Genomic DNA, 11,156 nt, shown 5'->3' with positions numbered 1-11,156 from the left:
GGCATGAACCCAAACGATGGCCTAAAGCAAGAGGTGGTGGCGCCAAACTTCAGGGTGGCATGCTCCGGACATAAAGCAAACCACGCCGTACCTCTGCCGTATGAACAGGGCTTTGTCGACAGGCGCGGCGTAGCGCGCCCCTCTACATAGTTACGTATGCTCATCCAAAATATAAAAAATAACGACTAAGTATGTAGATCCCGTTATAATCCTGTTCCTCTAAACTAAGATCTTGACATTATGGACTTGCGATAAAGTAGAGGCGACGAGCTCAAATTGGCACGTTGAACTTTATGCATCAGCGTGCAGTGTAGGGAAACGCATATGAAAGTTGATGCGCATTCCATCAACGATAAAACACAGTCTCGTCGACAATGTCAAGAGCCCTGTCATCCAAGTAACGTTTGGTCAGGCATAAACGTCGTACCCTAAACACGGTGTTGACCTCGTTGCACCTGCACGAGGGCATGGCGCGTTCGATCGTGTAAACGTGAGTAACTAGGATGGCGCATCAGTATCGAACCATGCGGTCCACGCGAACCCACGCCTAAATGTGTCCCACGTGCGCAATGGGAACCCAGTTCTTTTCTGTTCTCGGAGCGCGTACGTCTAGCCCTAGCCTCCAACCCATATCTTCAGTTCTTCACTCGGGAACTCTGTATGATTCACGCCACTCCAAAGAAGGTCAGGCATCGCCTTCGTCCCACTTGCGCATTGCGCTGGTCCACTCCAGAAAAACAAGGCATGGGGGCCATGGCGAGGCATGCGCAGGACCATGCGTTTTCCTCTTGTCCCGAGCACAAGATCAGATCCGAATTCCGTCGATTCCCTGTTGCGCACATGTCCCCTGGTGCCGGTGGGCGGTGGCGGCATGCGCCACCACTGTGCCGCTCGAAAGGGATCAGGAGGCCGTCGCCAGCCACTTAATTTCCGTCTAGTTTCCGTGCCCCGCCACCCCAGCAGAGACCACCAGATTTTCGTGTGGCGGGGGGCGTCGCGTGACCCGTCACCGGAGGGCCACCAACCCCGTTTCTTATTCCCCGAATCCAAGTCAGCGTGACATCTCACTTCCGGATTCGTCTCGTTCCCCGGCCCGTGCCTATCCGCACAGCACAGCGGCCGGGCCACCGTGGCGTCGTCGTCCCCTCCCCGCCTGCGAGGCTGCGACGCCCGACACATGTACGGCGGCTACGTGTCCCGGGCAGCATCCTCCACAAGGCAGCGCCAGCTTTCCTCGTGTTTTCTCGTGGTGGTGTGCTTTACTTTTCGTGCGGGTTATCAACGTCTGGGATACGGAAAAAGCAAGGCCTGAAAAATCTTCGGTGGAGTGCGGTAGTAGTGTATCTTAGTCCATTATTGAACACAAGTTGGATTTTGATAAGCAAACGAGTTGAGTTTGACTTGGCGATGAGGGGTTTGGGGCTTGATTTCGGCCAGTCTGTCAGTAGATCTTCCCCTGTTTATTTTGAACTCATCTAGCGGCATGTTGTACTATGTTCGCGTCCCGTTGATGTCAAACAGTGCAGGTCGGATCGACGCAGCAGTCGCGGGAGGCCAATACTTGCACGTACACGGGTCTAACCGGTAACCGCAGGCGACGATTTGCCAATTCTTTTGGCCGGTCCAATTGTACGATCTATAGGACACGGTCATGGGCGAGGGCAATCCTATCGACGTCAACTTTTCATACTAGCCCATCCGCGGGAAACGGCCGGTAGAGCCACCCGTGTCCGTGTTGCTAACCGCAACGCCACCCGCCATCCGCCAGCCAAACCAGCAGGGCGAAGTCGTGAAACACGCCGGCGACCACCAGCGGAGCGGAAGTGCTACCAGCAGTACGGCGAGATAGCGGCGGCGGCGGCGGCGGCGGCTGGCGATCGGCGCCCGCCCACGCAGTCACGCGCTCGCGTGCGCGGTGCAATAAAAACCCGGCGGCATTGACCCCGCGCGGATCACGAGCGGGCTCGGCTGCACGGCACGGCACCGCGGCCCCGTTCCAGACCAGACCAGCCAAACCGCGAGCGGATCTGGCTTGACGCCGCGGACGGGGAGGCACGCGGCCGCGTGGCCTCCGCTCCGTGCGCTCGTGCCTCCCGTCCCGTCTCGCTCCCAGCTCCCTTTTCCCTTTCCCCCCACCACGGCACCACCACCCCAACCTCCCACCCCCCGCCGTATTTATTCGGCGCTCCTCCGTGCCGCGGGCCAGAACTCGCCAGTCGCCTCGCCGACCCTCTCGCTTTTTTTGAGGTCTCCCTTTAGCTTTTACTCCTCTTTTCTCTTGGCTTCCACTCCTCCCCACCCACGCCTCCTCCTGACCCCTGCGCCCGGCCCTTTCGTCGTCGCTTCCCTTCGCCGTGCGAATCCTCTGACCCGAGCAGAGCCGCAGCCGCAGCCCGCCGGAGGAAACCCTAGCCAGCGCAGCCGCCGGCCACCGCTGCAGCCGCCGCCGCCCCGCATGGCGTCCCCGGCACGGCCCGCCGCCGCCTCCGTCTCCGGCGCCTTTGGCCTCTCGCCGGACCCCAAGCGCTGTTCCTTCGACCAGGCGCTCCGGCAAAAGGTAACAGCCCGATCTCCGCGTCCCCCGTGCTGTCCAGGCTTGGCCGCGGGGGAGTAGGTGTTCTGACCAAGGGGTTTCGTGTGCGCGTGGTCTGTTGTTGGTAGGGAAGGTGGGTCGTTACGCGTTGGGGCTGGGGTGCAGCTTGCTGCCTCGTTCTGACAGTTGGGGATTATCGTCTGTTCCGGGTGCGTGGCTGCGGATTTGGAAGTTCGTTGTCCGCTTTTGCAGCTTAGGCTTTGGGATCCTCTGTTGTGTTGTCTCTGACCCGTTTGGGTAACAGGAACGGACGAGTTGGCGTGCTTCAAGTTTTGTGTGGAGATTTCGCGTTAGTTTTCGTTGCCTTGGATTAGTGGGAGTTTGGCTCGAGATGCAAGGCTGCAAGCGGCTAGCCTGGGGAGATTTGTTCTTTTTGGTGTCTGGTGCAGTGATGCTTGTTATTGTCATGTTCTCTACAACTAGGCTACATGAGAAATAAGTATGATATTGTTTCCACACGTTTCATGATTTATTATTTTCCTTGCAATTTTAGATTCAAATACATGGCCGAACTAATTGCTTGACAGGGCCCTTTTATCTATGCATTTCCTTGAACTGGAACTCCGTGGTAGTCATAACTCATAACATCTATTGCGTTTGCTTTTCTGACATGTAGTATGTTGGCATTAGTTCATTTACGGTTCTATCTAAGCTATGCAAACATGCAGGCATTGCTTGAATGATTAATGGAATAGTTGTAGATTGGAATAGTAGCTGTAGATTTCTCAGATCTGTTAAACTATCATCTTCTGCTGAACCAATATGTTCATTGTATGTGGTCTTTACTATTTTTTCCATCCCTCAATGAATCAGGATTTTCAGGAGAACAGACTGTTGATGTCATTTGTTAATTTCCACGAACAAGAAAAAATTTCTAAAGAAATCGTAACAGAAGCTATAGAGAACTGCATGAAGAAACAAGCGGATAACTTGTTGAATTCGCTGGAAGTCATCAGTGGTAGGCTGTCGCAATTGGAGTTATATTGCTATAAGCTGGAACGGTCCATTGGAGAACTACGAAGTGATGTGATGGATTATCATAGTGAAGCAAGTCTTAACTACCGTTGCCTTGAAAAGCATGTGAAAGAGGTATGTCTTGTTTTACGTTGAAATATTACTTTGCTGTTTTTATTTTAGCCTTGTTGTATGATGCACTACTGTGTAGTATTATAATCATGAACTGTGAACATTTAGCATTTGGCTTCAGAATTTGCTATAAATAGGTTATGTTGCCTGTTCCAGATAGGCTAATGTGTGGGCACTAATTTACCTTAGTGCTGGTTTAGGTTGAACAGTACAAAATGCATGTAATGAATGGATGGCGTGTTTTCCAACTAAATCATGTATTCTTAAATATTGTGGGATGATTTTTAGTTGAAGCATTAGGAATTTGCATAGTGCAAACAGGATCAGTTTCTGTACTCATTGATTTGCTGGGGTATCGCAGTCATGCACAAGCTTGTTGAGTCTTAACACTGCTCCTCTACAGTGGTGTATCGAAATCCTTTTGATTTGAATACTTATGCTTAATGGCAACACATTGCCAGCTTAGTCCTACATATATTAGCTAAATTAATATATTACATATTGTATCTGTATGAATGTTGGTTGTTGGACCGTTAATTGTTCTGTATATTGTGAGTAAGTAGATATGGCTTCTGTAGATTTTCAGATTGTGGCAGACTGCTGAAATAAACTGCACAGCTGACATCTATTGCACTTCTTTTTTACCCTTTTCTTCAGATTGTAATGATGTTTTTAAGAGTGTCACTCATAACTAGCCTACTTCATGGACAGGTTCAGCAATCCGTGCAGGTTCTTCAGGAAAAGCAGGAGCTTGCTGAGACCCCGAAAGAAATGAGCAAACTTCAGATAGTACATGAGGACTCTGCACAAAAGAGTGAAGGTACTGCTCCATCAGTTTTCATGGCTAGAGAAAATGAGCTTGCCCTCGTGCCCTTGCACCAAGTAAACGCTGTTCAGTCTCCTGCTATGCAATTCCGAAGCTGCAATGGCGTTATTTTGCAGCAACTGGTGCCAGTCTCTTTGAGCACTCAGCAAGACCCACAGCGTTCGAATCAAACAACCATGTACTGTATGCAAGGCCAAAGTCATCTGGAGCACAGACAGGCCCAGCCATTCCAAGCTGCTGCTCAATCTGTGCAGCCACTTACCCAGAAGCCTCAGCCACAGACTGTAGTTGAGGTACCTCAGGTAACTAGTCAGGCGCAAGAGTTCTACCTTCAACCTCAGCAGCAATGGCCACATCAAACAGGTCAGCAGGTTCAACCTCAGGCAAGGCAGCCACAACCACAGGTGGTACAACACCAGCAGTACAGCAATATTCAGCAAGTTCCAGCACAGATGGTTCAGCAGCAAATGTCTTCTCCACAGGCTCATAGTGCACCTCAAGTCACACTGGTATATCCTCCATATGGGCCTCATCAGCCTGCATGTGCTAATGCCGGGGCACGCACTGGGGGTATGGTTGTGCAGCCTTCATACTCCACAATTTCATCATCTCAGCGGAAGCATCATGAGGTTGCTCCTATTTATGTGCAAAGCAACACAGTTTCTGTTCCATCAGCAGAGCGACGTCAACAGCCTCAGCAGCTTCATTCACTTGGCAATGGCTCATTTGTACCTCAACCAAGCAAGGTTGGTCCATGTGGTGTTGCACCATATACAGTACAAGGGAGTGCACAGACCTACAACACTGCTTATGGAAGCCCTTCCAGCAATCCTGCTACTATTGTTGCTGTCCTCAATCAACAAGCACATGGCAATGCTCCGATGGTGCTTCATCACTTGGGACCTCAGTCAGTGCAGAACCATCCGGACGTTGCTGAAAAGGTTGCTCGAATGGGTTACTCAAATGATCAAGTTGAGGGAATTGCACTCCGAATGGTGGCTGCGGGCCAGCCTGCTGAGTATAATCCCCTGCATGACAGGCTGAGCTCAGTTAGCCATGGGGTGGCTCCACAGGCATGGTCTGGGTAGATCAAGAACGATGAAATCGGCCTTCATGCGCACTCAGAGTTGGTTGTGTGATATATCACGGTATGTGTAACTTATTATCATCGGAAATCTTCAGGTATTTCCTCTGGCATCTTTTTATCAGCCAGGATTATGTATCCACCAGCTTATTTTTTTTCTAGCTGGAGGATCACGATGAAATAAGAGTGTTCAGGTTAGCTGAAGTGATGATTGTTGGCATGTGTCCTACCTTTTAATGGACATATATGCTTGTAACTTGTGGACTTGCACACGCATGTTTGCAATATAAAGATGCGATAAATTTGTTGGTTTCTGCTGTCTATAGAGGTCTAGAATTTTTTATCTGTTCCTAATTGTGGTCTGCATGCCGGGGTTGAATGGTCAAATATGTGGTAACTCGAGTTGTGACAAAAATTTAGTCGAAATTCAATTGGTTTGACTTTGAATTAAGTTCTATTGACTTGTGAGAATTCGTGTGTGGATGTTACTATCAGTTGGAACAACGATCTCTCGGGTTCCAGCAACGAACTGGAATCTTTCTTTGTCAATGGAGTCATGATAATGGAGACCCACAATCTTTCTTTGACAATGGAATCAAAGTCATGATAATCGAGAATCACAGCCCGGCAATCTCTTTCTCTCAGACGGACAGACGGCTACGTGTTCCCTTCGGACCCATTGATTTCCAGGCAGCCGGCCGCGTCCTTTGCGTCGCGAGCAGTGACACTTCGATCGAGGGAACACGTACACGCTGCTACGCCGCGTATCAGCGCTGTGGGTTGGATCAAATACCAGCTACTCTTCCGCTACAAACGCTGCTCAACATTCTTAGAAGGAAAAAAACACGCTCGTGCAGCCGATCACAGCCAACTGAACGAATCCCCTCTGTTTACTTACGATAACGCCAGATCACACAAAAGGCATAGGAGTCCTGGTCCAAGCACACCGTAGCACAGTGCATAGACTTTCATCTCAGGGGTGTTGGTTCCACACGAATTAAAATTTAATCCCTATCGCATCAAATGTTTAGATACTAATTAAAATGACTAAATATGAGCTAATTATGAAATCAATTACACAAATGGAGGCTAATTCGCGAGACGAATCTATTAAGCCTAATTAGTTCATGCTTTGATAATGTGATGCTACAGTAAATATGTGCTAATCATGAATTAATTAAGCTTAATAGATTCTTCTCGCGAATTAGCCTCCATCTGTGCAATTGATTTTGTAATTAGTCTATCTTTAATACTTCTAATTAGTATCTAAGCATTCGATGTGCTAGGAACTAAACTTTAGTTCGTGGAACTAAACACCCCCCTCAGGCTTCACTGGCGCAATGGACTTCACCTCTAAATCTAGACAATATTGCATCTCGTTTACTGCCCCTACACGGTGCAGTGCAATCCGCTGTTGCATAACATACTTATTATGTTGGCACAACAAACCAATGCTTCACAGTTCAGACATAGAAGCGGTACAAGCACACCCGCGACTTGCACACCACATGGTGATCGCGGATTGTGATGGAACTGAAGATAGAGACCGGCTACAATAACTTAGAAGATACATCATGCCCACATCAACCCTGCACCTTACTGGAAGAGACGAAGGATAGCACCCCCGGAAGCGCGCATGTTCTGTCAATGATACTACGTTCAGCAACTTGGGTGGAGCGCGCTAGTCTTTGTAGATCTGCACCAGGAAAGCACCCTTCCAGTGATAACTTAGGCTGATCCTGATTTATTTAGTCCCCGAATAGAGTAGAGAGCAGCAGGTCTTGCACAAAAGTTGCTCTGACGCTGGCTTGCTTCCGTTTCTGCTCCCTTTCTTCACTTGTGAGGGATGAATCGATACTGTGCCACCAAAAAAGAAAAGCGGATGAGTGCACGTGTAAAGTTTCATTAAGTTCTCGTAAGATGGCTAGAAGAATTTGAATGATTGCACAAGGCCTCCTTTAGATATGCATTTCCAAAATAGTAGGTTGCAATAAGTTATCAATGAGACTAACTTGCTGGTTTCAATACAAGGCTTTCATCAAAGAAGTTGAGCTATCTAGAACTATTGGCTCAGATTTCCCTGTCACACAAGACCATTCAGATATAGACACTAAACTTCTCCAGAAAGTAACTGGAAGGTTATGGTTTTGTAAAATTGGGAGAAAAGGATATGGTTGGGATTTGGGAAGCTAAGGCTGAATCAACTTGACCACTTCCTGCCTATCAACTTGAATACTATATCTAGCAGGATTTCTTTAGCATGCACGTATAAATAATATACCTTAACTTCCGTGCCTGAGCAGGAGTCTCTTTTGCCATGGTAGCATCATCAGGAACAGAAATAGTGGACTTTGATGTTTGCTCTGCATCTGATGTTGGGAAGCTAAGGCCAAACGATGATAGAAGAGGATCTGCTGAGATATTTGTGGTGTTGTTATTGTTGCTTGACCTATGCCCACCTCCTAAAAGCACCTGCAAATGGGCTTCCCGTAGATCTCGGCTCAGCAAAGAAAGGGCTTGGCTGCCTGGAATAATGAATCTGCGCAACCGGCGACGATTCTGCAGATGGTCAAAACTTAAATGAGCTTTCAGAATGAAAAAAAATTCTAAATTGAGTGGGACATGTTTATGCTCTGGAACTTCAGAGCAAGGGATGCACTACATTTGGGGGGATATGGTAATACCTTGAATAAGTACCCGTGTTGCATAGTAATATGGTTAACCATATCCCTTGTAACCATCTCAGAGCAAACAGGGCAAGCCTGAAATGAGCAATGGAAAATCAGGACAAGGAAGCAACCAGTGAAATGAATCATTATTACATCATAATAGCAAGAACATAAGTGTGGGTTCTATTCATGCTACTAGGTTAACAAAGATCTTGCAGCAAATACATAAGCAAAAGGTGACATTTCAAATGAGGCAAAGAAAAGGGATCCTCAATCGATATGCAGTGTGTTTATATAACCATAGAGACACATGAGTTCACTTAAGGAAAGGTAGAAGTTATTACCCCTGAAAGCTGATTAATTTAACCATCCCACCTGAAGTTGATATGTTTCAGTTTACTAGTCCAAAGATAGAAACCCACAATCATGTTCATTTTTTTAATCAAAGTTAATGCCATTTTTCTCCAAATGCATATATGCAAGACCTTGCAGGCTTTCAGTCCATTGTGGTTCTGTTGACCGGTACTCAAGACTAGGCTTATAACACCAACAAATGAGAAGAGCAGCAAATACACTAATTCTATCTTTGGCATATCCAAAGAGTTCAAGTATCGATTAGCTAGACCAGAGCTTTGCTGCAGCTAACATGGATATCGAGATATACAATCTATCTACTACTTCCGGCGTCCAAAAGATCAACAAAAATCCATCTAGTTCTTCAGGTCAACGCCCCCAAGCTGATAGGTTTCAGTCAGTAATCAACCCATAATCAAGCATCTTTCCCCTACACAACCGCCTAGCCTACTAGTATGAGCTCAATCTCCAGGTCAACCACTCAAATCAAAGCATAAACCTCATCTTCTCTGCTCAGTGGATAAAAGCAAACACAACTCCGATCAAGTCAGTGGTCGTGTGGACGCTCACCGCGGCGTGGGGCTCGAACGGGTGCTCCTCCTCGAGATGCGCGCAGAGGGAGGCGACGTCGTGGTCCTCGTAGCAGTAAGGGCAGGCGAACTCCGGCCTCACCTCCTCGTCCATGTCCAGCTCCTCCATCCCCGCCCGATCTGCACCCACCAAACCAAACCAAGCCCGGGGGTCAAGCGATCAGAGACCCGCCACGAAGCAACAAACCCCAAAACACAAAGCAGAAATCCCAGTGATGGAGCGCGGTCGCCGCACCGCTGTGGCCGAGCTGCGCCGCGTAGAACCGCTTCGCGGCGGCCAGGCGCGAGATCCAGTGCTCCGAGTCCATCGGTTCGGCGCGGGACGGATAGATACGGCGGCTCCTCTTCCTTCTCCCCCTCTCCTCCTGCTGCTGCTGCGGCGGTGGTGGTAGGAGCTCCGCGCCTCTCCCTCCTCTCCTCGACTCCGCGCGATCACGTCCGGCCACGGGGCGTGACAGGCCTCTGCGACGCGGGGTAGTAGTCGAATCGGACCTCGCGGATTTTCGCCGAGGAGAGGAGCTCAAGCGGAGGAGCAGGAAGAGGGGAAGCGGGAGCTGCTCACTTCTTATCGGGAGGTGAGATGCGGGGGAGGAGAGGACGGGAAGAAGAGGAGTGAGGGACGGGGCGCCGCTGCCTTTTATTGGCCCCGTTTGGAGCTCCACGGCGTTGGGTCCAATGTTTTGATGCTATTCAGGACGGGTAAATATGAACTAATTTTAAAATTAATTGTATAAGGCATGACTAATTTGAAGATCAATAATCCTAATTAATTTATAATTAACTTAGCTACAATAAATATATGCTAATTATAAATTAATTAGATTTAATAAATTCGTGTCGTGAATTAGTAACGACTTATACCGTTAAATATCAAATATTCATGCGACCCGGTTTAAAATTAGTCCTCGCCCGCGGTCGCCGTCAGCGTCAGCGCCCGCGCGGGGAGCGCCGGAGAGGGCAGAGCAGGCGGCAAGGCAGGGCAGGGCTGGCCGAGCCGGTCGGGTCGTCGCCCACTGACTTGACTCGCCGTGTCCACCACTCTGGCCTCGGTCAGGGCGGTGAAATTTCGCTGCGGATGACGTGCTGGTGGCGGAGCCGACGACCTGCCGTCCGCGCGGTGGCGACGTGGCGTGGACCTGTCGGGCTGCGGAATCGTGGGGTGCTGTCAGAGTGAGAGTGCCCAGTAGCAGTAGTAACTCCTGCGAGTTTACTGACGCCGAGGCGGCCCCGGCGCGGCAGGAGGAGGAGGAGGAGGAGGACTGGAGGAGGGAGGAAACCGCGTGGGCGTTCGGCAGCGTACGGGCGCTGGGTGGAGGTCTGGGACCGGCAAAACGTGAATTCGCTGGGGCCGCGCGCAGTAATCTCCGTGACCGGGACACCGCGTCGGCTAAGCGCGGCGAAGACGAGGGCGTAAATTGCCGAATTGGCTAGCGAGTGCGGGCTGCGCGGCCGCGACCCGCGAGGGTGGGCAATTCGGGCTGAAGTGCGGCGTGCGTGCGGGGAGACGTCGGGCAGCGCCTGCGTGGATATCGACCGGTCGGCAACGGTGGGCTCTCGTTCGCTCGGACATGTCCGTGTTTTGCGTACTAGTAGAACGTGTCGGCAAGAGCAAGAGCCCGGAGCCAGGAAGCAACAGCGCCGGAGCACGAAGTGGCAAGCGATGGCTAGGAAGTGGCCGTCTAGTTTTGCCCTTGTTTACTTCCCTCCAAAATCCTAACTTTGACACTATGCAAAAAGAAGATTCCCCATCACATCAAACTTGCGGTACATGCATGGAGTAATAAATGTAGATGAAATCAAAAACTAATTGCACAGTTTTGTTGTACTTTGCGAGACGAATCTTTTGAGCCTAATTAGTTAATGTTTGGACAATAATTCACAAATACAAACGAAATGCTACAGTTGCGCATTTATGGTAAAATGTCAATTTTACTACTCCCAAATTGGGAACTAA

General features: G+C 49.5%; 2 protein-coding genes across 3 annotated transcripts; one reads left to right on the top strand and one right to left on the bottom strand.

Annotated features, from left to right (window-relative positions):
* The first annotated feature begins 2,189 nt into the window (after positions 1 to 2,189).
* LOC101779964 (putative mediator of RNA polymerase II transcription subunit 12) lies at positions 2,190 to 5,912 on the top strand. 2 transcript variants are annotated; one of them, XM_004961175.4, is made up of 3 exons: positions 2,190 to 2,557; positions 3,407 to 3,682; positions 4,391 to 5,912. In XM_004961175.4, the coding sequence occupies exons 1-3, from the start codon at positions 2,456 to 2,458 to the stop codon at positions 5,591 to 5,593; spliced, it is 1,581 nt and encodes a 526-aa protein (XP_004961232.1). In that variant the 5' UTR covers positions 2,190 to 2,455; the 3' UTR covers positions 5,594 to 5,912. The 2 variants fall into 2 exon arrangements, with proteins under 2 accessions (XP_004961232.1, XP_004961233.1); XM_004961176.3 differs by lacking the exon at positions 2,190 to 2,557 and adding an exon at positions 2,569 to 3,032.
* Positions 5,913 to 6,944: 1,032 nt separating this feature from the next.
* On the bottom strand, positions 6,945 to 9,862 carry LOC101779570 (protein DEHYDRATION-INDUCED 19). Its single transcript, XM_004961174.3, has 5 exons — positions 9,438 to 9,862; positions 9,183 to 9,322; positions 8,274 to 8,351; positions 7,871 to 8,148; positions 6,945 to 7,446 (listed from the first exon to the last, which is right to left on the bottom strand). Exons 1-5 carry the CDS (start codon positions 9,508 to 9,510, stop codon positions 7,338 to 7,340), a joined length of 678 nt encoding a protein of 225 aa, XP_004961231.1. The 5' UTR covers positions 9,511 to 9,862; the 3' UTR covers positions 6,945 to 7,337.
* Between the last annotated feature and the right edge of the window lie 1,294 nt (positions 9,863 to 11,156).

This window comes from Setaria italica, chromosome III (assembly GCF_000263155.2).
Source record: "Setaria italica strain Yugu1 chromosome III, Setaria_italica_v2.0, whole genome shotgun sequence".
In the NCBI taxonomy this organism is placed as follows: Eukaryota; Viridiplantae; Streptophyta; class Magnoliopsida; order Poales; family Poaceae; genus Setaria; species Setaria italica.
The sequence above is the reverse complement of the archived record's forward strand: the minus strand, read 5'-3'. Positions and strand labels throughout refer to the sequence as shown.